The 25680-nt window shown below is 33.6% G+C and overlaps 3 protein-coding genes across 27 annotated transcripts in view; 1 reads left to right on the top strand and 2 right to left on the bottom strand.

The window, feature by feature from the left end:
- Nucleotides 1-1770: 1770 nt before the first annotated feature.
- On the bottom strand, nt 1771-4375 carry LOC148228987 (uncharacterized). The gene is made up of 8 exons (XM_088199046.1): nt 4224-4375; nt 3724-4159; nt 3328-3398; nt 3143-3257; nt 2964-3084; nt 2791-2899; nt 2099-2196; nt 1771-2025 (listed from the first exon to the last, which is right to left on the bottom strand). Exons 1-8 carry the CDS (start codon nt 4342-4344, stop codon nt 1834-1836), a joined length of 1263 nt encoding a protein of 420 aa, XP_088055172.1. The 5' UTR covers nt 4345-4375; the 3' UTR covers nt 1771-1833.
- A 2881-nt stretch (nt 4376-7256) lies between these two features.
- Slik (Sterile20-like kinase) lies at nt 7257-22335 on the bottom strand. 5 transcript variants are annotated; one of them, XM_088199041.1, is made up of 24 exons: nt 22210-22335; nt 19466-19630; nt 19221-19394; nt 18829-19158; nt 18588-18767; nt 18376-18519; nt 17272-17356; nt 17082-17158; nt 16199-17005; nt 14296-14454; nt 14049-14220; nt 13857-13981; nt 13300-13399; nt 13007-13227; nt 12797-12936; nt 12632-12734; nt 12404-12561; nt 12130-12337; nt 11864-12067; nt 11637-11791; nt 11396-11567; nt 11095-11334; nt 8319-8991; nt 7257-7842 (listed from the first exon to the last, which is right to left on the bottom strand). In XM_088199041.1, exons 2-23 carry the CDS (start codon nt 19619-19621, stop codon nt 8341-8343), a joined length of 4761 nt encoding a protein of 1586 aa, XP_088055167.1. In that variant the 5' UTR covers nt 19622-19630; nt 22210-22335; the 3' UTR covers nt 7257-7842; nt 8319-8340. The 5 variants fall into 5 exon arrangements, with proteins under 5 accessions (XP_088055167.1, XP_088055169.1, XP_088055168.1 ...); XM_088199043.1 differs by having other exon boundaries at nt 14353-14454; XM_088199042.1 differs by having other exon boundaries at nt 17082-17155.
- A 2871-nt stretch (nt 22336-25206) lies between these two features.
- da (transcription factor daughterless) overlaps nt 25207-25680 on the top strand; it is a 38352-nt gene continuing 37878 nt past the window's right edge. For all 21 annotated transcript variants that reach the window (XM_088199383.1, XM_088199382.1, XM_088199380.1 and 18 more), the window contains exon 1: nt 25207-25301. In XM_088199383.1, coding sequence (XP_088055509.1) covers nt 25220-25301 — 82 coding nt within the window. In that variant the 5' untranslated portion in view covers nt 25207-25219. The remainder of the gene's footprint in view (nt 25302-25680) is intronic.

Genomic DNA, 25680 nt, shown 5'->3' with positions numbered 1-25680 from the left:
CGACTGGGTTAACCAACGCAAAACTATAAATGCTCTTTAGCATCATTAATAAATTTAAGGAATCGGATATGTGATATTGAGGATAGAATATGGTAAGAAATAGTGTAAGAGATATTGTTCCATGCAAAATATTTATAGTCAATTCAAACATAGCATTGACTCCTCGAATAAACGATATTGTGCAAAACAGTAACTCACTTAATAACTAAATATTTACATAGACCTTTAAAAATGGGTACTTACTGTTACTATTTTTAATTAACCTTTTAATTATACAAAATATTCGCTATTTCGCAAAGTGTACTTGTTATAATTTTACATAGGGCGCCTTGGGAGTACTTGGATTCAGCAAGAGCGACAAAAAATTTTGCTAACTACCGGGTGAGCCCGAAAAAAACACTTAAAACCATTATTTAATTGGCTATTGATGTTACTCACAATGTGCTCAACCCTTTAAACAACTGTTCTCGCCGAAAGGCGAGTGTATTGAAAAAAATATAATTTCTACATTTTTTCGGCTGTAACAATTAAACATGCCTTATTTTATTCACTATCGATAAATGACTTTCCTTTATTAATTAATAAATGAGCTCAAATAAATAAACTCACTTTAGTTAGAGCCTCATTTTTTTTAATTTTTGAAATGAAATGAAAAATTCCTATATTGTAACCTTTTACTACGGACATAGGGATATAGCACAATAAACTTAATGCTCTGTTATTTAATTATTATAACAAAATAATTCACACTCCGCTCTGCTTTAAAATCATGACATTCAAAGTACACTCGTCTCTTCTTTTCTGGCTTCAACAGTGACTTGATGAATATCCACAGATAATAAAATAAGAACGTAACATTACAATAGGAGCATCACATGTAGTCGTATCTCTCAACTCCTAGACTCGGTGGTTGGCCGTTCCGTTATGCACTTGAAAGAGTTGAGAAGTGTAAAATCTCGTTTTAGTTGGTGCGCCAGATTAAAATAAGCAGCGGGCTGTAGTTTGCCGGTCCTTGACAAACTATCTTATAATATTAAATTATAAATTCGTGGCGTTTTTTACATTATATATTTAACAATATAATCTGGTTTCATTTATTGAACGTTAAAAAATATATTGCACATTCGCCGGGACCACCATAAGCATTGCGTCGAAATTAGTTGCGAAACAAATCAAACGACAAACAAATCATTATGTTTTTAGCCTAATAACAACTTTATAACAAAGACAAGGATTGGTTTCAAATATCTGCCCATTCCATAAAATGATGACATCAGCAATTGTACCGATTTCCACTCTACCGTTACATCGTTGTACACGTCAAACAGTCTAATAATAATTAAAATGAAAAGTCTGGTTCCACCCCGAATCAACGGCTTTGACTGGAAGGGACGTTTCACTTCCCCAAATTCTTAAAGGTATATACGGCAGAACACTCGCACTGAATCATTTCATTCATATGCTATATGCAAAACGTCATCCATAACTACCCTTCGCTTCTGACTGAATAATTGAGCCAAACTCTCACCACGCTGAATTAGCCGAGACGATCCTTAGACGTCCGAGAAAAGCAGTCGCTTTTAACTTCGACCATCCGATCTGATCCAGTCGAATCTCCAATAGTTCTAGACTTGGATACTACGACAAAACAAATCGGTATTTTTTCAATGCAAAAATTTCACTGTAGAAAGTAGTTGACATAGCAATACTTTTACATAATCCTATGTAGGATTTATATTGGAAAAAATCGAAAATAGAAGTACAAATATATTTTTGAAATCCATATAATTTTTATGTTAATATTCAACTACTACAACTACAAGATTAATCACATTATTGTATAATATTATTTTCCTGCAATGTCTTCACAATCCATGACGAGATTGGTGATACTTTAGTCATCTGCAAATTACTTCCACCTAATGGACATCTTCTTGGAGTTCGATTCTGTGTAGTTTGAGGTGTTAAGCCCACAATCTTGTTTTCTTTGAATAGGTTCTTGCAAACCAGCGCCCCTGTAATTTTCTATGGAAAAAAATAGTTAATTTAGAATAATAATCAATAAAATAAGCATAAACATGACGACAAAATTACGAACCCTGCAGTCGTAGGATCTTTGATCTTCGTAACAAATCGTATTATTGTCATTTGAGCAGCCGTTGATAGATACAGATTCTTCTTCAAAATGTTGACCACCTGTATTAAAAATAATAAAAAAATATTAAAGCAGCGTTTGTATTAGAGTGAATGTAAAGTAAAGTAAAGAGGTATAAAACATTTAAAAATTAAAATTGAAATTAAAATTTGAAAATGCTCATAAGAATTAAAAATCGAAACTCTTCAAAATATAAAGTTATAAAAAACATAATAAAAAAAAAATTATATATTATTTTATATACATAAATCTACTTATATTAGGCCCTTTACCAGACGGGGTTTTTTATGTTTTGCATGGGAGTGATCTTTTTGTGCAGAGGTTTTCTACTTGATTTTTTAATATTATTTTTGCAAATAAAATTTCTTTAGTTATACAGAATTTATATAACAATATTTGTTTTTGACTTTAATAGTAATAATATTCGTGTTTTTCCAATTTCAAATCATTATTTTTTACATGTACACTGAGTGTACATCTTCGGAGCGCGCGAATTTTTTGCACTGTAAGGTATATATGTCAAATCTAAATCAAAATTTAAATCACAAAATATTTCTCTTATCTTTCAGCACATGTTCTACGCCAGTTTCAATTACATATACAACTAGTTCTTTTAAACAAATATAAAAATATACCTGGGAGTAATTTTGTGACTCGGCAATCTGAAAAAGCTCCAACGCTTATATACGATGGCAAACAAAGGGGAATAACATCAGGTGCCATTGTCAATGGTTCACCCCAAATCTAAAAATAATTTAAAAATACAAACATTTTCTACTACTCAAATTAGTATTATTTATGAACATACCAATAGTGCTATATCATTGTCGTTGTTATTACTCTTTAGAGGGTGATGTATTATCTGTCCTACAACCCTCCTTTCGAAATTCGTTCCATACGTCTTGACCAAACTAATTTCACTTCCCAACCTGAAATTAATTTATTTAAAAAAAAAAAGTTTCCAGTCTGTATTATAAAAATATTTACGTCATAGCGTCAGTTGTCGTTGCTATTGCGACACGTGGATGTATAATCGTAGCTATAAATCCTAATTGATTTAACTTTCCTTTTACGAACACGTTCCAAGTTGGGATCGTACCAGCTACAATTTACATATATATTAATAAATTTGCCTCAATATTAAATACTTTAATGCATAAAAATATAGGTACCTTTGTTACAATCTGGATATATGACATGATCTTTGTGAATACAGCAAGTTTGGGTAGACGGACATTTAGAACTGAAAAATCAAAATACACTTTTACTTGTGTTTCAATATATAAAATGGAATTGGACTGATAGCTAAATATATAAACAGGATCTACAAGATTCGATAGGAAAAATACGTTTGAGTCTGTTCCTGTATTGTCTAAATATTTTTGGTTAGAAGAGGTAGAAGGAGAAAGGGAAAAACGAAACGATTGCATAAAGCAGTTTCATCAGGCAACTGCTCTTTTCGCTGGTTAGTGTATAATATATTACAGAACTTTTTCTTAAAAATTAAATAAAATATTACTAATAAAAATACTTTGTACACAATATGCTAAAAAGTGAGAATAACTTACGCACTGATGAAAATTCCTTCGCAACTTTTCGGTTCTGTACATTCGCACGATTCTTCATCTTCGTTTTCAACGATTCGTGTATGGATATTTTTAGTAGAATCTCCAGTATCCTCATTATCCCAAATCCCCATGCTAAGTAAAACATCTTCGGACACATCGCCAGGTTTTTCAGATGCACTGTTCTCCTCTTTGGCGTTTTCGCCAACCTCGTATTTATCTGTAACCATAGTCTCTCCCGTTCTCTGAATCACGAAAGCTTCGATATTACCTGTGCTTTTTTTATCTGAATCTATTAATTCAACATAAGTGTACGTGTCTTCTTTTCCGTCTTTCTTCACATTAAAGTTTTCCGATTTCAATATCAACTCGCTGATAATTTTAAACTTTTCTTCGATAGATTTAGCGTTGCCTTCTATCAATTCCTCTTTGAAATTTCCTTTATCATAAAGTAGTGAATCAAAACACGATCAAGTTTTGAAACAGCTTATTTTTAAACATACCCATTACGGAAGACATAGAAGATGGTATAATCAAGGTTTCCGTATTTTTTTTGATCCATAATCCTGATTGGGCTGATGCAACTGATATGATCACTAAACACAAGAACGTTAGAGAATACATTTTGAGCTACTAACTGATGTACGTACCTTACAATCAACAATATATAGCTGACGAAAACTAAAAATAATAAATGCGGTTTTACACTAGAATTGTGGTTAAAATGTTCATTTTTGGGGTAAATTCAGATAGGGATATATTATCATTTTGATTTTTAACAGTTAAACAAAATTCAACTGAAAAGATTTTAATAATGTACATTAACTTCAGTAAAACAATAGCATTAAGAACTAAAATAAATTATTGAGTGAAATCTTTGTGCGAAAGAAAAAATCGCACGAGTCAAAAATCCTGTGGTGAACACTAAGTGTATGTGTCATATTATAAATGAAATACAATATTTAGTTTTATCATTAAATATCTAAATTTCAAGTCTAACTTTAAATAATATAAAATGTTTTCTTCTGGAAATATTTAGCTAAGTTGTAAACCTATTTTCAAATAAATTGAAAATGTTAAGAAGTTTTTTTAGATTGAACCACTTTGACTATCGTTAATCATAAATATTCGTATCTTCCGTTAGCAAGGAATCGTTGAATATTATCATAAACCACGAATATTACTAAATTAAAAATAGTTATATCTAACCACATCTATCACATAAATGAATAAACATCCTAAACTAATGATAAAATTTCCCATTTATAAATAAAATATAAACGTTTATTCGCTAAATATAAAAATTAATAACTATAGTAATACATTTTAAATATATGCATACTATACATTTTTATCAAAAACTATAGTTAGTTTTTGCTCAACAGACAAATCTAGCATTTTTTAGCTCAACAGACAAATCGCATGTTTTATATGCAGCAAATATTTTAAGCTACTGCTTTTTATATTTAATTATACTCAGTAATTTGAGGAGCACTGTATATGGTTTAGATTGACAAATAAAAAACTAACAAAAAAATATTATATGATTTATTGAATTAATTTGTTCAGACACAACTTTACATTGTACAATAATTCAAAAATTAATAATAATAATAATCTTAAATAATAAAATTATTAAAGAAAAAATAATTGGAATACAACGCGCCACACACAACGCATTGTCAAACTTCGGACATAAGATACATAAATTGAATATTGCTAATATTATATATCCACAAGTTTATATTTATATTATTTAATATTTACAATACAAACGATGCATATATAGGTATATATGTATAATAATAATAATAATCGTAACGCGATTGACTATGTACGCGTTCACGCCGCCGTAGATGCGGCTACAATATAGAACAAATGACCTTTGAAGGATTTCCTTCGTCTCGGCTGGATCCAGCTTTCAATCTCTTTGGTAATTCAGATTAAAGTCTCAACGGCTAAATCGTACCGAGTATCGGCCTCGACTAGCTAAAAAACTAGTCATAAGTTCGACTCCAAGATCATTTATTATCGATTGTGTCTAACAAGAAAAACAAGGCAACTAATTTGTATTCATATATACTTGAATATATATTTTGAAAATAAGAGTATGATTTTGCCTTCAATCACGAGATTTAAAAATTACTTAAAAATATAATTTAGTTATATATATATATTTATAAATATATGTGTGTATATTAAATTAAAATATTATACATATATATTTTACAGTGCAAACAAGACGCGTGATGAATTATAAATAAATATTTTTTTCACAATTTTACATTTATTTAAAAAAAAATACTATATACTTGAAACAGTTTAATTAAATATATGTATTTTAATGGCACTTTATTAAGTAGTTTAATATATCGACAATGATTTATACCAGTGTTTGAAGCAAAATCTAGAAAAAATTGCAACGGCAACCTAAAAAGAGCACAAAAAATAGTATGGTAACTGTTTTAAATCATTATTTTGATTGGTACCTTTCGTATCATTGTCAATATCATCAAATACAGTAGTCAACACATTTGTAAAATTTAGATAAACTAAATTCTTGTATGCGTTAAAAAATGAAAAATATAACAATTTATAATATAACATATAATGACTGTAAAACACACCACCTCATTACATAAAAATAAAATACAAACTACAATAGAAAGAGAATGCAATTGGTAAATACGCTTAGAAATTATTAAGTCTGTTTATAATAATTACACAGAAAGAGAATTAAATAAATATAAACTTTACAAATAATAAATATCGAATAAATAAAATGTTAAATATTAACGATTCTATCGAACGAATTAAATTCAATATGCGTGAGAATTATATGATTTTTATATAAAGTAAATAAATGTTATTAATACTTTTGCGTAGATCAAAGCGACGACTCAAATCTTACGAATTGCGAAGAAATACTAATCTCATCGTCACAAGAGCGAATGTATATAAGTGCACTTCGTTTAATACGACACAACAATTGTAACATATAAAAATATCTGATAAATGCATTCATACATTCTTTGTTAATAATACAAGGAGAGAACATAAATTAAAAAAATAAATAAAATCATCCTAACGAATAATACATTATATAAATATAAAAAAATGCTATAATTACGTTACGAAAAAACAAGGATTTAAATTGTATACATCGGACGAGAGAACGGTGACGGAATGCAGAGGTTATGTTTTAATCTGACGCCAAAAACACTCCGACAAACTCAAAGACGGGAAGTTCGCGACAACACATCCATTATATACAAACTAATTACCTAAATATTTACACTTTTGGAAGGATACTACATTTGTTTGCCATTGTACAGAGTGGACAAAAAGATCTGAACGATCCTTTCTTGTCCATATGATATAACTCTTATCTAGAGCATTTTCCATTCTTGTTCCAAAACTATGTAAACGCTCTATAAATAATCATTAGCCCACTCTGTACATATCGGCATATAATATATGTATATATATACAAACATCTATTTTATATATGAGCATTTGACATTATTAAAAATATATTTTGCCACGTGTCTAGAAAAATCAAATTCATACCTCTTCATTGAGCCATTTTCACAGTCTTTCATTACTTATATAAATGTACCAACTATCATCGATAATGCGACTAATCAACAATATATATATATATGGATAAGTTATTTCTTTCAATTATTGCTACAATGCCTTAAGCTTAAAAGGTAAATTCGGCTAACGCTATCACAAACGACACACGAAAGATTTAAAGCATCAATTCGTTATATACCTCACAACTATTACAATTTCGTCCTCGATTTAATATGTCAGTGTCTTTATTATTGCAGTTCTCCAATAAAAAAAATAACAATCATCTATACATATGCTTTTTTTAAACGAGGCAATGTACCTTTTGTATTTCTTCAATCGGGGGCACTTTATTCTTATTATAACCTTATTCTATAAACCGTACACAATGCTACACAGTCATTCAGTGTACGACGACGCCAAACTCGATCTCGATGAATATATTTGAGGACCGGCGACCGCCAACGAAGACATTCTGATGAGTCCTATAGGTCCGTTTCTTTTATCGTGGTCTTCCAACTCGGATGTGAATTGTTCTTCAAATATCTAAGCCCGCATATAAAAATAAACATGTTAAAATCATCACATCGTTTACTTAAAAAAATTGTGTCACTTTTTTCAAGAACATTATTTCTTTAACATTTTTTTTAAATATATAGATTATTTAGACTAATTAAATTAATAGTTTTTACTGCACAAAAGTGACACAATCTAAAAAATAAAATTTAATAAATGTAAATACAACACAGAAAGAAAACAAAAAAAACCATAACCAAGTGAATCTTAGTTCAATTTCGATTCATACGAATTATTTACAAAGAAAAAACAACTAAAGAAACATGCTTTTCATGCAAAATTAATACAATTTGGAAGAGTTTTTGAATAGTCTCATGAAGAAAATAAATTTCATTTAATACTATACCGATTGAACAATATTTTACTGTAAAACATCAGTCAACATCCTAATCGGACATCACGTCTATCGACATTAAAACAAAAATAATTTGAAAATTTTTTAAAACCTTAAAACGGTACAGCCGATTGTTAAGCAGCAGAATCGTCCACATTGAGAGCTTTGCCGCCCTTGTCCGACTTAGGCGACAACGTCGACAGATTAACGTTGCTAACAGCCTTTTTCTTGCTAGCTGGAGTGCGAGTTATTTCTATCATAGACGGTCCTTCCACAGAAGTGTCAATTATGTCGGAGACTTCCGATTTAGTTTTTTTGTGATGTTTCTTATCGTCGTTGATTATCACGATGGTCGTCATCGGTCTTTGACTCGTTTTATTCTCATCCCCAAAAGCCATGATGGGAGCCGTTCTTTTAGCGTCGACTGTAGCTCCGGAGAACAACGACAATCGGGATCGAGAGAACATCTTTGGCGTTTCTTTTTCCGGCTTGTGCCTCAGGAATACCTCATCAGATATGTGATCGGATTTGACAGAGCCGGGGCTCAAGCTGCGCTTACGGATGTCGCTCAGCGACGATTCGAAATCGCGCTTCGACGGTACGTACAGCGTGGTGCGAGAGCGCGTGAGGGTGCCCAGGAGGGATTGTTTGGGCCGTGGAGTGAGCATGTACGATAAGACATTCTTTGGCCACTCGGCTTTGACAATGTTCGACTTGTCCTCGATTTGGACACTAAACTGAGTTTCGTGCTCCGTCAGCTGTCGCTCAAACTCTTCCAACAAATCCTAAATTAAAGTTATCAATACAGAGTTGTTAATGAGAAAGTTATAAAATTAGTAAAATAAAAAATAGAACGATAAGGAGCGGTATAATTTTTGCATTATCACTCCTCATCGTAAACAAAAGTCGGATCAGCGGAAATTTCACCACAAAAACAATACCCTGTATTTTATTTATACTCCACAGATATGATAAGATAAAAAATAAACTGCATATATTTTTATTTTCCTTTTGTTATTTTTCTCAAAAATTTTTTTATACTTTTTTATGATTTTCATTATTTCTGTTACCTATAAAATATGTACTTTAATTATACATATTTTCTGTAAAGAAAACTGTTCGCGAGAAAGATAAAATAACTCAAGTTACATATAAAATTCATTGTCGATTTTGATTGTAAATATTATTTGTTATAGTCTCATATTTTAGTTATCACTGATTCATTTTTAATAATTACACTATATAATAAATATAATTGTTTAAGAAGTAAAATTATTGATACTAAAATCTTACATATAAATCAGATAATTGATCATTGTAGCAATAAAAGTGTAATCTCAGCAAACTAATGCATTTAGCTACACATGTATGCATATAAATATATGAAACGTTACACTTCAGTATATATATTCTCAAGAATCAGTAGCACAATAACATCGAACGCGTGATAGTTAATCGGAAATTAGTATTTCGTAAATTCTCGTCTCAAAATAATTCTCATAGCCTTTTTTTGTTAAAAATTAAATATGTATAAATATTTTTAAATATTTTACAGGGGCTGCATTTTATTATACCGCTGCATAGGAAAGGGTGGGTCCGTGCCAGACGTTTTTGAGTATTTTTAGAAAAAAATACAGTGACCGGGAAGTGGTTGAAAGATCAGAATACATCAGTTAGAATATAAGCGGCCAGAATAAATATTAGATGGTCAGAATTTATATTAAATGGTAAGAATTTTTTAACAAATGGGCAATATCATTTTTTTCCAGTTGGCAATAGAGTTATCGTATAGTGTTGTTATTGCTGTGACGCTGAAGATTGGTATGACTAATCGATCTGTCTTTCAAATGTCGGCAGTTCTTTATCATTAACATTATCAAGGTGTTTTAGGGCTAATTTGTTTGGTTGGGCTTGCAACATTGTCAGATGTCAACACAACAAGCCAAGCGTGCTCTCCACTGCCGCTCTGTCATTATTCCCGTTTCATTCGTCGCTCTAAATACCTTTGCGTCCCACATATAATTAAACAGATTAGTTAAGAGTTATTCATGGGGTGTTCACTGATCTCACCAACAGTTTTGATACAAGCGAGATATTTTATAAGATATTTCTAAAATGAATAATTTATTGCCCAATTATATTTATAAATATTACAATATTTTTTTCAATTCAAATGATCGTCCTATATTTTTATTCTAGCCATTTGATATTTATTCTGACCATGAGTAATATAATTATGACCAGGCTATTAATAAAATTCTGACCGATATTTGATTTTTATTCTGACCCAAAGATGATTTAAATTCTGACCATTTAATTTGTTGCCAAAAAATCTGTCGATTATTACAAAGAAATAAAACTTATTTTTTAATTTGTCAACTGGTTTTTAAACGTTTTACGAAAGCTAAACACGTTTTATTAATCATAATCCTTGTCTTGCTCTACGAGTTATTAGTGTTTTATTTATTTTATTTGTTCTAATTCAGCCTTGTTCTCAATGATCATGTGAATTCATTGCATATTTGTTTGTGTCCACTGACTCTTGAGAATTGATTAGTTTTATTTGTTTATATTTAAAAAGAAAATTTAAATTACAGATATTATTATTATTAAAATAGAAAAATAAGAGAGTCTTTGCCATTTTTCCACTAATCCGACATTTTATCATGTTAATAAAGAAACATGTTAAGCATTCATCAAAGATTGAAATAAGTAAAGAGTACAACATGCCAAAAGTACAGAATGCCAAATATTTACAAATCGTAAGACTATAATTTTTTTTAGACATTACACTACTGTAACAAAGATAGTGGCGACAAACCTAACCACGATTTTCGTTAAAATTTTCAACTGATGCGCAAAACGTAATACGAATACAATTATTTAACCTGTTTTCTCGGCGCCAGGTGAGCCCTCCAGTCGCGCAGCTCCGCCGCATAGCGCTCTTCCAAAACTTTGACTTTGGCCGTTTCGTGGCCCATCAGAGCTCGGCGCTTTTCGTTTTGCAACTGCTCCAACTCGCGGAATGCACCTTCTCCAGCCGCACGCAACTCTTCGCGCTGACGGTCCTGCTTCAAGGTAAGCCGTTGCTGTTCGGCTCGATATCGCTTCTTCTCATTCTCTTGGAACTGAACAACAATGAATCACGATTAAAGCTTCGTTCCTCACGAACAATAGTTCGACTCTTACCTTTTTCAAGCGATCCCGCTCTTCTTCCGGATCACCGGGTGCGAGGCTTATACGAAGACTCTCTCGGAACATCATCTCGCGAGCTTTCATTTCAGCACGAATTCTCTTGGGTAAGGATCGTTTTTCTAAAGTCTGTCCTTTCATTAATTCCTCCTCCTTGCGTTGATTCATTCTGCAATATTACCATTTATGAGATAACCGTATACATATCGAGTCGATGTTCACTTATAAAAACACGTGCCTTTTGATTTGTTCGAGCTCTTTATCGTGGCGAACGAGCATTTGATGCCTTTGAAGGAAGAACACGTCTTTGAGTTGTCGTTTCCCTAATTGGAACTTTTCGTGAATTTGTTTCTCTTCTAACTCCCACATGGCCGCTTCTCGGGTCCTCATGAGCTATGTAAAACAATATTAATGAAACTCAACATATACGACATTGATTTCCTTAGAGTGAAACGTTGCGTGTACCTGTTGTTTCTGTTGTAAAAATTGTCTATCGGCGAGCGCCTGTCGCTCATGATGCGAGTCTTGCAATCGCTGCAGACACAACTCTTGACTGGTGGATAATTGTTCAAGGAAGACTTTCTCACGTTCTTCTTGCTCGGCATCTAATTTTAATTTACGAACGCGGAACACTTCCTTGCGACGTTCTTTCGGCATGAGTTCAACTTCCTGATAATAAAATAAAATATGTCAGTGGTTTAAAAAGCAATTTAATCGAACGACTTCAATACCTGTTTAACAAGCCTTAATTCCTGTTTCAAGCTATCGCGGAAATGTCGGAGCTCTCGTTCGTGCTCTGTTCGCAAACGTCTAATCGCCGCTTTCATATCGGCATCCTGCTGTTGCGTTGCTCGTTCGACGAGGGTTCGTTGTTGTCTGGATAAGGCTTCTGCGTCGGACTCGTGCGCTCTATTCAAAGCTTGTAACTCGTGCTCAAATCTAAAACACAAACAATCAATTATATAAAACTATAAATATAATATTATCATTATAAAAAAAACATGCCGTTTCTCCTGTTGTTCTCTAAAAGCAGCCTCCTTGAATGCCAAGTCTTGGAATTCTTTCTGTTCTTGCTTTTGAAGCATTTTGAGTTCTCGGAGTTCTTGCTTTCTTAACGCGTGATCGTCGTATAATCTTCCATTCTCTTCGTCGCCCCAAATAACCTATCATGCAACAATAACATAAATACACACAGATCGTAATAATAATATAAATTCTAATATAAAATATTACTTTAGACGTCGTAGTGGTAACTGTTACACCGTCTATTTCGAACTTCCTGGTCCTCTTTCTTGTCTTCTTCTTGAGATTAGCCATTTGAATGTCTTCTTTGGATCTAAACAGATACGCAGCAATAATATAAAACAAATTAAATTAACGTTTAATTAACCAAAATACCTTTGCATCTTATGAACGGCGGGATGTTCCTGCTTCTTTCTAAGAATAACTGGTCCATCTTCGGCGTTAGTAGTCGCATTTTCGGCGATAGTTCTGGAAGGTTGAGTAGTTCCCGATTTTCCGTTAGAGCCCCTCGAGTCCTATATGAACGAAATATTAGAATAAACAGTATTACTAAAAACAAAAACAATCAAGGACAAGAATAACTACCTGACTAATTGTAGTAGAGATACTTTCAGCGTCCGATCGATCTATAGTCTTCGGAGGAGTAATGTGACCGGAAGACGATCTAATCGATCCGCTGTCTGAATGCGACCTCGAATCTGGGGTACGCGCGCTGTCAGGAGAAATTCTAACAACATCAGATCCTTTTCCATTAACGGACCGATCGTGAGGACTCCACGAGCCGTTGCTAACCGATGATTGTGAACCTAATCATGTATTTAGATGCATTAAGAATATTTTCATCAGACAATTTAAATGAATAAAAAATAAAATTATACCATCTACTAATATATGCGTTGCGCCAGGTTGAGATCCGGATGAGTCCTTAACCCTGACGCGAGATTCACCTACAGTTACCACTGATACGTGACTAGTATCCTGAAAATATTATACGGTTAGTTGGTAATTTATAACTTTTAAAACACCTCTATTGATTTTTTAAAAGCTACAATGCCATTAAAAAGTGTATATAATTAACACATTACGGTCCGCTATTTTCGCGAAATTTTAAATATATATATGTTTTGACATAAGGTGAAAATATAAATGTATACATTGCCATCTTTAGTAAAAAATTGAAATCTTTATTACGTTTGCACAATATTTTTATAAGCTTGAACAGACTGACCACAAAAATTTCGTTATCACACGAAAACGCGTGAAGGTACTGTAATGTGTTAAGACACAAGTCTCCACCTTACAGGCAACTTCTTAAAAAAAATTATATTATATGTAAATTGATGATCCAGATGTAGTAGCAATAAACTTGATCTTGGGAAAATATACAATATAATGGAGAATCCACAACAAAATTGCTCAGCACAAACTTGCTAACCTGTAAACCAGACGTTCCATTTGCACTCTCGTCGAAGACCCCCGAATCGCCGATGCCGGAAATCGTACTGGTGTCGGGAGAAACAATGAGAACTTCGCTGCTATCCAATCTTCTCACCGCTCGACCTGTAAATCAAATTGTTTTCAAAAGAAAGGCAAAATATCGATCGATCAAATATTTACAAAAACTCACCGGCGTTACTGCTGGTATCGAGGGAGTCGAGCGATGGGAAGCAGTCGTCGTCGCTGGAGCCCGATGAGCTTATTTGCGTAGTTTTATTGGTATCATTGGCAACAATTACTACTTGATCTTGCGATGATTCAGCAGCATGACCAGACGTAATTGTCACCGCGCCCGGTGGCACCTTTAATTAGAGCAATGGTTTAAATTAAGAAACGTCGCAGCGACGCCGTGACTAATTTAATAACAAAAATCTTACTTTACAACTGTCCATTAAAATAGGCGGATGGGTAGTAACAACGGTGACCTGACTTACGTTGCTGGCCAGGCTGTTGGAGTGGTCTTGGACACCGGCTCCGATCGTAATCGTGGATGTGTTGGCCGAGGATGGCTTCACGATAGAAGTATCTTGAACATCCTGAAATTAATTTAATGATTAATATTTTAAATTACAAATGTTACATACTAATAAGTGTTTTATAATTTTGGTAATAATATCAAATAAACATTTTTATAAAGATTTACCAACTTTTAATATAAGAATGTGTATAATAGTATGAAGTTTTATAAATGGTTTTAAACTTTATAATGTTATACATTTTTAAACTTACTCTCAGCTCTACGTTATAATCATGATCCTTCGAGATATGAAGCTTTAACTCAAGACTCAAATTTAAACAATTAAGTATGTAATATGTATCATATGAGGGATATTCGGAAATTAACCTTATTCGTGCCACGGTAAATTTTGTATTACACGACCCCAATGCCAGCTATTTTTTGAATAAAAATAAAATATATGACAAGTGTTAACGACTTGTCAAGGACTCTTATAACCCAAATGGAGTGCTGTTTCCAGTGCATTTTGACACTATTTTCAGCTGTTAAAAAAGTGCTAGAACTGTAACTTAGCAAATTAACATTTTTACACAAGTAAAAAATACATATTTTTGTAAAATATAAATCAGCAATATAAAAATAATAAAAAATCTTTTCGGTATATTTTGCATGGCACACCATCATCATCAAATGCGTGAAATTTGATCGAGAAGTATCATAGGCGCGAACCGGATGAACACCCCTAACTGACTACATTTTGGCCTTTGTGAAAACAAAAATAGTTTGTCAAGTTCTACACCAATTATTATTTGATATTAAAAATTACGTTTCATATATTACAAAGGCGCAGGTTGCTAATGGTAACCATGGCGACGTTGAAAATAAGCAGATTAATTTTAGCAATTTTTAAGACAGTTATTCAAGCAGTAAAACGTTTCTCCATTGATGTAATGTAGTGAAAAAATTTAAAGAGATTGGAAATGTTGAAGATAGGGTAATATTGCTGAAAAGTTCCCAGGTCGTATTATTTCACATTTTGGTGACCTCAACTGGCCGCCAAGATCACTTATTTATTTAAATTCTGTTGATTTAAAGATTTAAAGCTGTTGAATTTTTTATGAGATTACGCTAAGAATCATGTCTACGCCGACAAACCCGAAACGTTTGAGCACCTAAAACTAACATCCGCCAAGTTATAGCTGAGATACCACCCGAAATGTATGAAAAGTCATTGAAAATTAGATCAAAAGGATCGGCTGCTGCAAAAGGTCCAGAAGCGACCATTTAATTGATATTATTTTTCATAATCAAAAAAAACAAAGATATCCGTAAATGTTTTTTTTTTAAATAATTTGGAAACTGAAGTTGGATCAACCTGTATAATTGTGAATTTAAAGCAGTAAGAAGTGGCAATCGCGGTAAAGAATGGAGTTGATTCATCAAGAAGTGTCCAGAACTTTTTATTATAAAAAGTTTAGATTAGGCTATCTGAAACTCTTCCCGCATTAACAAACAATCACAAGAAAAATCGAGCGATCGCAATGCAGGCACAAACAAAGATGAAAAATGGGTGCCTCACAATACAAAAAGACGACAATCAATGCATATCGTAGTGATGACATGGTTATGAGTGTATGCGCAAAACTTACAAATAATATTAATTTGGAATCAAGAAGGCTCACCAAATTTGTTTAGTTGACTATCATACATTGTTCTTTATATATTCACTTTTCGAATATCTTTCGTAGTATATCAAAATCGATCATAAAAATCATGATAATATCTAAGAACGGAACGGTAAGTGTTATAATTTGAAGGTATACCTTGACTTCTTGGGCTTGAACGGCTTTGGGCGGAATTATTTTAGGAGCTGGTGGTTTGCTGCTACTTCTGATTGGGATAATTTGCCCGGTGACTTCGTCCCTGATTTCGACGACGACTTGCGAGTTGACTCTTGTCAAACCTCTGTTGCTGCTGTTGCTACTGCTACTACTGTTATTACTACTATTCCGGTTATTGATGATCATGTCGGCGGAGCTCTTTCTATAGTTCATTTTTTTATCGGCCAAACTGGACGTCTCCTTGTTTATATTCTCCACTGAGGAATATTTCGAATTTGCCGTTTCCTTGCTTACATTTTCGACTGAAGAGTATTTAATGAGATTATCGCTGATCACGTTTGGCGCTTTGAAGTGATTTGAATCAGACTTTGGTTCTTTTCTTTCCGATACGACTTTCTCGGCCTCGTCGCACACCAAATCGACGATCTTCTTGCTGTCCTCTTGTGTGGCGACATCGGCGTGAGTGTATTTCTTATCCTTTTCCGTTTTACCAACGGCGAGATTGTTGACGGAGCCATTTTTGATTTTAGGAGACGGGGGAGTTGCGGCTGCCGGCTTGGGAGGCTTCGGAGCAGGATTCTTGACTGTTTCGGGTTGGGGGGGCGTCGGTTTAACCGAGACCGGCGGAGATGGAACTGGCGAGGTATCCATACTCTCGCTAGGTTGGACTGCTGGAACATTATTAACTACGGGGGGTGGAGGTGCACGGCCTTTTTCTCTTTCTGGGGTAGATGGAGGACTGACAATTGACGGTGGACGAGGAGCTGGACCCTTTTCTTTTTTTGGCGCCTGTAACAAAAAAATACTGTTTAATAAAAATGACTCAATAAAACACTATCAGTATGACAATAAATAATCATTTTACCTGTTTTTTCTCGGGTGTAGGTGGGGGTTGGATGGGGGTCGATGTTGTACCATCACTTGCAGCCTCCGACTCTCCTGCTGAAGAAAAAAATTAAGAAATAATTATAAAATGTAAATATATTATTCATTATCGATGAATGACATCATCGTCTATGTCATCGCCACACCTTTGCTAGAGTTAAAATACATACCCTTGAGTTCGGCGGCTGTGTCACCCGATCGGACAGAAGTGGAGTCATCTTCTATCTCCAGTGGAAGTTGCGAGCTGCGATGCTCCTAAAACGGTAATTCAAACCCATCAGTAAAAACAAACATACAATCAAATTCAGTTCTGTGTACTCGTTTATTTGAAACATCGGTTAGTACCTTCGACACACCAAGATGATCTGGGCGCTGATCAGTTTCATGATATGCATGATATAAAAAATATTATATTAAGGTTAGGTGTTAGCATAGTGATTATAAAAATCTACATTATAAATAGGCATTAACGTAAACACGCATTAGTGACGCATTGTTAGTAATCAATGCGTAGTCATACCGTTATCAGATAAAAAAATTAAGCGTTATGATAACAATTAATGCCTATTATAATCGTAATTATTTGTGTTGTTAATTTAAGTGTACATACAAATTGTAATTATGTTACGTAATAAAAAAATGATAATAAATAAACAGAATACATTTAATATACATATATACATATGTATATAATAATAATAATAATATTACAGTACTAACCAATTCTTTGATACTGCCCTTTATTAAGCTTTTTACTCTGTCTTTTACTTCCGCCTCTTTGATGATTTTTACACTATTTAATTTATATAGATAGAAACGGAGACGAGAAAGAGACAGAGTAATTTTTGATTAATATGTAAGCGTGAAAAAAAGCAAAATATGTGTGTTAGTAGTATTTAGTATACATATTATACGTTTATCACGTAATACTATAAAATAATAAATATAAAAAACTAATTCACACTTGTTAATTTGTCATAATAAAATACTTCAATTGATTCCTGCAAAATAGTAGCAAAATTGTGAGAAATTTTAAATTTTTTTCAAAATAAAATATATTTTATTGAATTTATAAATTATTTTTTGCAGATACCGATCTCACTTATTAATTTGTCATAATAAAATACAACTAACAATTTAATATCAAAAAAACTAAAAATCATGTCATTTGCTTCATCAATGTCTTAAAAATTACAAAACGATTTTTAGCTTTCTCAAAAACAAATAAAAATAACTCCAAACCAAAATAAATAGTTTAATGATAAGTATCTCACCTCAGATTCGTCGTCCAACAGCTCTTCTTCAACAACTTCAGCTCGATATTCAAGAAGTAAATCCCTCAGCGGTTTCGAGTCTAAAGTTCCGGCAATGAACACATGTTTCAACAATTCATCAGCGTTGGGTCTCGATTGAGGATCCTGATCGTAACAATTTCACTATAATCTATTCAAAACAATGATCTATGTTTATAATAGAAAAAAAATACCTTAATGAGAGCTTTAGCGATGAAGTCGTTGAAGTTCTGCGACCACCTAGACGGCTGCTCGAGCGTCGGCGGCTCCGACTTTTGTATCTTGAGGAGCACCCTCATGGGAGTCATCTCGTGATTCGGGGGCTCCATCTGCGCCAACTCGATCAGAGTTATACCCAAAGACCAGATGTCCACCTGTAAATTTTCATCGGATAATTATTGCTGTAAAATTTTTACTTAAAGATTCAACACTCACTTTGAAGTCGTAGGGATTGTCTCGAAACGTTTCACACAAAACGACTTCGGGGGCCATCCAATACGGCGTGCCGATAAAAGTATCGTGCTTCTGCAGCGTCGACTTGTTTTTGGCCGAGACTCCGAAGTCGGCGAGTTTGACGCCGCCCCCCATCGTCAATAAGACGTTTCCGGCTTTTAAGTCCCTGTGAATGACTTTGGCGGAATGCAGGAAGGCGAGCCCTCGACACATTTGCTGGCAGACGTACGCTATCTGAGATTCGCTGAGGCCTTTTTCCAACTCGGCCATCACCGAATCTAAAGCGCCGCCGTCGCAATACTCTATCAACATCTGTTAACAAAAAAATAATAATATAAAAACAATAAACATCAATCATCTCGATATGAACTTACCCATAATTTTTGATCGATAAAAAACGCCTCGTGTAATTCTACCACATTAGGATGTTTACATTCGCTCAAAATATCGATTTCTATCATAAAATCCGATAAGTCATCTTCGCCTTCTAATTGACACAGCTTGGCTGCAGCTAATTTGCCATTATTCCTACCTTGGGCTTTGTACACCTAAAGTATAATCAAAACATAGATAAAATATCCAAAAAAAATTACAATAGAAAATTAGAATAATTTTTTACTTTTCCAAAGGCTCCGTCTCCGAGTTCACCGATCATCTCCCAAAATTCCTCAGGATTGCAGTCCATCCGAATGTTGTTAAACACTCGCTTCTTCTTGGCATCGCTACCGCTGCCGCCGATGTGCAGCACTTTCTTGAGGTTATTGAAGAACGACATCTTGGCACGCTGAAAGCGTTAAAAATATATTTACTAAATATAAAAACTTCATTGTGAAATTCTTCATCTCACGGATAGTATTTCTTTCATATTGCAAAAATCGAGAAACGTAACCGACGCCATTTTAATACAAACTGATGCGAAGGATTGATAGTTGAAAGGCTTCACTGATCCAATTATGACAGCGTTAGTAATTCTTACAAAAAAGTAACCAGTCAGTATTTTAATATTGAATGACTAATACTTGTGTGTTAATAATAGTGACGAAATCTGCACTATTTAGCGATTAAAGGTTAGTGTTCTAAAAATATTTGTTTATATTTCATAAAAATATTGTTATTACAACTCAATAAAAAATAAAGAGGTCAATTTAAATGAGCAATATATAAAATAATTGTTCCATAAAACAATTTGTTTGTGCATTATTACTGTTGGTCAGAACAGTGAACACTTTTTTCGAAGATAAAAACTGAAGATTTCTTTACATAAATGCACCAACTATTCGTTTTATGGAACAAAGTATTTATTTTAATGCACATATCTCTCAAAATAATTTCATGTTAAATAGCATCCCAAACTAAATAAATAGTTACAGTATATTTATATTTTATAGTTCGAAATTTGGCAATCTCGGGATCATTTTTTATGACTAATTTTAACCTATAAAGCTTTTCATTAATATCTGATGTGCTGCTAAAATTTTACCAACCGACTTGCACTTATTTTCTCTGCGTTACAAAAAAAATATTTATTTAAATTAAATCTATTGGAAAGGGACGATTAAAACTAGGAACAAGTTGCTTCTAAATAAAGTTAGCATTATTTTAAGAATTAAATACTATTTTGAGAGCAGTTGCAACCCCATAGCAGCACATCTTTAGTTATGGTGGTTTGACTGTAATTTTTCAATATAAAGGTCGCAAAATATACATTTTCCATTTTGAAGTTTCTAGCTATCTGATTGATGAAAATATATATATATATTTTTATTATAATGTAAAAAAACTATTCATAGCATTCTCAAGTTACATATGAAAAAGTTGAGTGGCACTGAATTTTATTCAACTAATTTCAACTCTATATTTACTACATCATTTTTTAAATACATGTGAGTATTGTAAATTAGACAGATTTTTTACTCATTGTTTTGAGAAAAAAAAATAGTTTTTAACTTTAGGAAATTAATAAATTTATAGGAATGACAACTTTTCACTAGTTGAATTTTAATTTATTTCAAGATTTTTAGAAAATAAGAGTTACAAGTGCAATCGAAATACTCTTCAAGCATTGGCAATTAATTATATTATAGAACGAGGGGGCTTACATTTGGTAAGTTAGCCAGCAAATAATAAAAAAAAAACATGTTTCGAGATAACCAACATGAGACCTATCTCAAGACTGAGATTTGAGTTTGTTGAGGATTTATTCTGAAATTAACTTTTTATTATGTTACCCTTCGAAATTTAAAAATTGATAGAATAAAATTGATATCAAATGGTTAGAATTTAAATTGGACTGGTCAAAGTTTATATAATATGGTAAGAATTATTTTGACAGATGATCAGAATCATTTTTTCAGTTGGCAATAGTGTTATTGGTGTAACGCTGAATACCTTTTTATCCTATACAATTAAATAGATTCGTTGAGAGATATTCATGGGGTGTTCAAAGTTCTGACCAACACTCACTCGCACGAGATATTTTGTAAGATATATTTATAAATGTTATATTATTTTTTTAATTCACGCAATCAACCTACATATTTGTATCCTGGCCGTATGTTATTTTATATTCCAACCGTTTGATATTTATTCAAACTAGCAATTAGATTTGCATCAAGCTAGGTTTTTGTGAACCAAATAAGCTGTAGTTTTATTTTAACCAGATTTTATTTTAATCAAATTTTCCTGAAATTAGTACATCACTTATGGAAATGTTTAGCAGTATATTACAATGAAAAATATCAAAAGGTTCTCAACCCTTGTATACAACCTGGAATAAATTATTAAAAATAGCAAATGTCGTGAAATTTTGAAATTTATTATATATTTTATTCGAGAATTTATGAAGAACGTTGACTAATATTTATTTATTGTAAATCTTTAGTGTAAATCAGTAACATATATTTTATTTATTATCACAAGTTTCAATCGGCATATGTTAGGAAATAGTAGGAATTATAATATATACATAAACGGGAAATATATTTGAATTAAAGATAGAATCTAGATTAGTCATACGGAGATCTAGTAAGATTCCAACGTGTGAAGTGAAAAAGTGAAAAAATGAAAAAAAATCACTACAACTAATTATCACACCAATTGACACTTACATCACTGTTCGGAACGATCCACAGGCAGGGGTGTCGATGCAGTGGCGTGTGAGCTACTTTTGACATATATTCGGAAACGACTTTCTAGGCGATCTGGAAGCGACGCGTGCGACGGACGGCCCCGTCGGACAGCCGACGAGCCGACTCCGGGTCACACCTCAGGGGGCGAGCGCCGCGGGGGTCGCGGGGGACTACGCCCTTCGGGGACTGGCGAGCGAAACCGGAACGACGCGGGGGGCGCGGGGCGGAAGCGTACCTGCGACGGCGACGGCGAGGGCGAAGGCGAAAGGGGCGCGGCCAAAGGGGCTCAACCGTCGGCTCACTCGGGGGGCCCCTCCCCGCGGGCCGCCATTTCCTTGCGGCCGACAGCGACAGCGCGACTGGCTGCTTGGCCAAAACCTAATCAAAAACGTTCCTCTCTGCTGCCTTATAATTTACAAAAAATATTTCATTTATTTTTAATTAATTATAGAAAACACATTTCATCGCCCTAGTTTATTATATATAGCTTTTCAATTCCAACATTTCATATTTTGCCAAAATTAAACACCAGTGATTACTTAATTTCACACAAACGAAGCAAATAAAGTACACACTAATAGTATTCGAATATCTACAAACGAGTTTATATATATATTTAGTTTACTCATAATTACAGTTTTCCACTTTTTTAAGAGAGATTTTATTACACGGCGCTTTCGACTCCGACAGATTATTCGTATTTTTTTCATTTGCCTAATGCTAAGTATATCTTTAAATTTTACCATTTTTAATTTTTTTTATATTATTATTACGCGTAACGAGCTACTTCATCAAGTTTCTTATCTTTCTCGATCGTTTCTCAGAGATTGCAAAAAAGCTCAGATTGACAAATTAGCAATTCAACATTCAGCTGTTAAAAGATAGTTTTCAACATGTGTATTAATAAATTAAAATAAACATTTGTCGAGGCTTATTTTTATTTTTTTATAAATTAATAAAAAAAATTATGGCAATTTTATATTTTTCGATTCTGCATCGATAAAATTGGAACTTTATTAACCTATAAGCTAATTACGCTTAATCGTATGGTATTAAATGCGCAAATTTTGTGATGTTTTTTTTATTTTGTTAATTAAAAATAAATATAACATTTTTACTAAAATTAGAATGCACCGAAAAAGAATTCAGCAAAAATATCTTGTTTGGTGTTCCGAACAAAATGGATTTCGAACATGTATAGAATTTTAGAGTCAATACATCAGAATAATTAAAATATTAAATATTAAACAAAACTAATATATAATTTTACTTAAAATTAGATCATACTTAGAAACAGTTTATTTAAACCTGTATACCACTTTTAAATCACTTTTAAAAATAATCGTATTATAATAATTCTCAAAGTGGGCAATATCACCCACCGATAGGCGATGGATGAATCTTGGTGAGCAATGCTGACTCTGGGGGAATTTGGAGAGTCATGAATGCATATAGGCCAAAAGCACAACATTATTTTTTGTGCAAAAAATATTGTTTTACGCGTTTTATACTTATATATCTTTTTTCTTTTAAATGTGGCCGATGTAATCTTTTTTTTACGTAACTAAACCGTTAGGGTACTTACTTATTTATTTTGTTTTTTTTATTATATTTACGAATACTATTTTTATAAATAGCAATTATTTTTTACAAGTTGAAAATATTTAATAGCAATGGCCAAAAAAATAGCATTATTCAAAATCATTTCTAATTTTATAAGTTGCACTGTATAAATAAAAAAAAATGTAAATAGCAAAAAAAAAAATTTCTTTGATATTACTATATAAAATTATTGTAAATCTTGTGTAAAAGTATGCATTTTTTGTTTTATTTTATTAAATGATTTTATAATTTAAATTCTCAGTTATTTTTTTTAAACATGCTTGGCGAGTGGGTGAAAATTTTACACAGATTGAGCCGCTGCAGTAGTAATTTAATTAAAAAGTTTATAATAGCTTACAAAATATGTTACATGCAGCTGCAACTACAGACACTAGCCACAAAAGGGGCACCAATTACTGCAAATGGGGGCGCTATTTACTCCGAATGAGAGCATCATTTGATTATATTTAACATGGTTTGCTGGCTGGATGTGGCGGGCGACAATTAGACACAAATTTCGCCGCTGCAGTAGTATTTTATTGAGACTAATATAATGGTTTACATGTTATTACAATGAGTGGACGGTACGAGAGACACGCGCCAGTTTGCGAGTTTGCCAGAGTCCCCAAGAGAAAAGTTTGTCCGGTACGCCAGTGCTGCCAGAATGCCGCCAAGTTTTGCCCATAATAAACATAAACATAAATTGGCCCCTTACAGCACTATCGATGCCTCATATAAAAAATCTGAGATGGTTTTTAAGCACAATTTTTTGTGACGACCTTTTTTTAGAGCCTGGAGCGCTGAGCATTCTCGGTCTTGGCCTGTTTACATAATAATACATACATATGTATATGCGAGTGAACGGTGGACGAGGCATCACCGGCCGTTGTCTTCCCATCAAGCTCCACCAAAAGTATGTGTTGCCCTCCAATGCCGTTAGTGTTACCTAGTTTTAGTCATTACGAGGGAATAAATAAATAGTTAAACAGGCACCCACAGTTTTAATTTAAAATTCTAAAATTGCACACGCTACATTAATATTTTAGTGAAATTTATAAAATATATGGCCATTGAAACGTTTATAATTTATTCTTTAATGAGTAGAAATATAGTTTTCCAAAGTTGGGCGATGATAAATGTTGTCGTTGAAAAGTAGGCGATGAGCCAATTAATTTTGAGAATTAACGGTGTATAATATATTTTTTTTAAAATGGCATGAATATGTGCCACTTACATATTAACAAATTTCGAAATGGATTCAGACGCAAAAAAAGCGTTTGGGTTAACATTTTCTAAAATTGCAAGCCATCTACATTTTTGATGCAAACAAATTATTGGAAGAGATAATATTTTCGTTCGAAATATATTTTTTGGCGTAATATATATTTATTTATAGTAAAATAAATCATTATTCGTTCAATATATCGAAATAAAATGAATTACTATAATAGATAAAAAAGAAGAAAAGCTTATGCTTGAAATGTTTTGCTTATAAAAATGTGAGTTTATTGATAAAAAATGAAAAAATGGATGAAGCGATCGAAATAAAGAGACCGATCGTAAATATGATGGGCGCCGTAGCTCCGTCGCGCGTCGTTCGGCTGGCAACACCGGGTCGGGGCGCCGCGGCAGTCTTGCTCAAAATGGCGACGAGCGATGACGAGCCGATGCACCTGTACGAGGTGTTTCAGAACTGCTTTAACAAGATCGCCAACAAGCAGACAGGTGAGCCTCTATGAGGGGCGCAGCGCCCGCGTCGCGCGCCCCGCCGCCGTCCCGAACCTTTGTTTTGGTGCGCGACCGTCTGCACCCCGCGCGTCTGCCCCCGCGCTCGTCCGAGACGCGGTCGCCGTCGCCTGCGCCCCCCGCAGCCTGCGCCCTCGCCGCCCGCGTCCCCGTCGCTTCCGCTCCTGTCGCCGCTGCCTCCGGAGCGCCGCACGGTGAGGTTATGGCGAGCGTCTCCGCCTCCGCCTTCGCCTCTGCCTCCGCTGCGAGGGTCGCGTCGATAGTTCTGTGCTTCGTGCTCCGTCGCTCCGTCGATCCGTGTTGTGCGCCCTCCGTCAGAATCGTCAGATCTGTCAGATTCGCAAACGTCAAAGTATCG

Source organism: Plectrocnemia conspersa, unplaced genomic scaffold (genome assembly GCF_051122295.1).
Source record: "Plectrocnemia conspersa isolate PC_06_02 unplaced genomic scaffold, ASM5112229v1 ptg000012l, whole genome shotgun sequence".
Taxonomy (NCBI): Eukaryota; Metazoa; Arthropoda; class Insecta; order Trichoptera; family Polycentropodidae; genus Plectrocnemia; species Plectrocnemia conspersa.
Note: the sequence above shows the minus strand (reverse complement) of the source record. Positions and strands in the feature narration are given on the sequence as shown.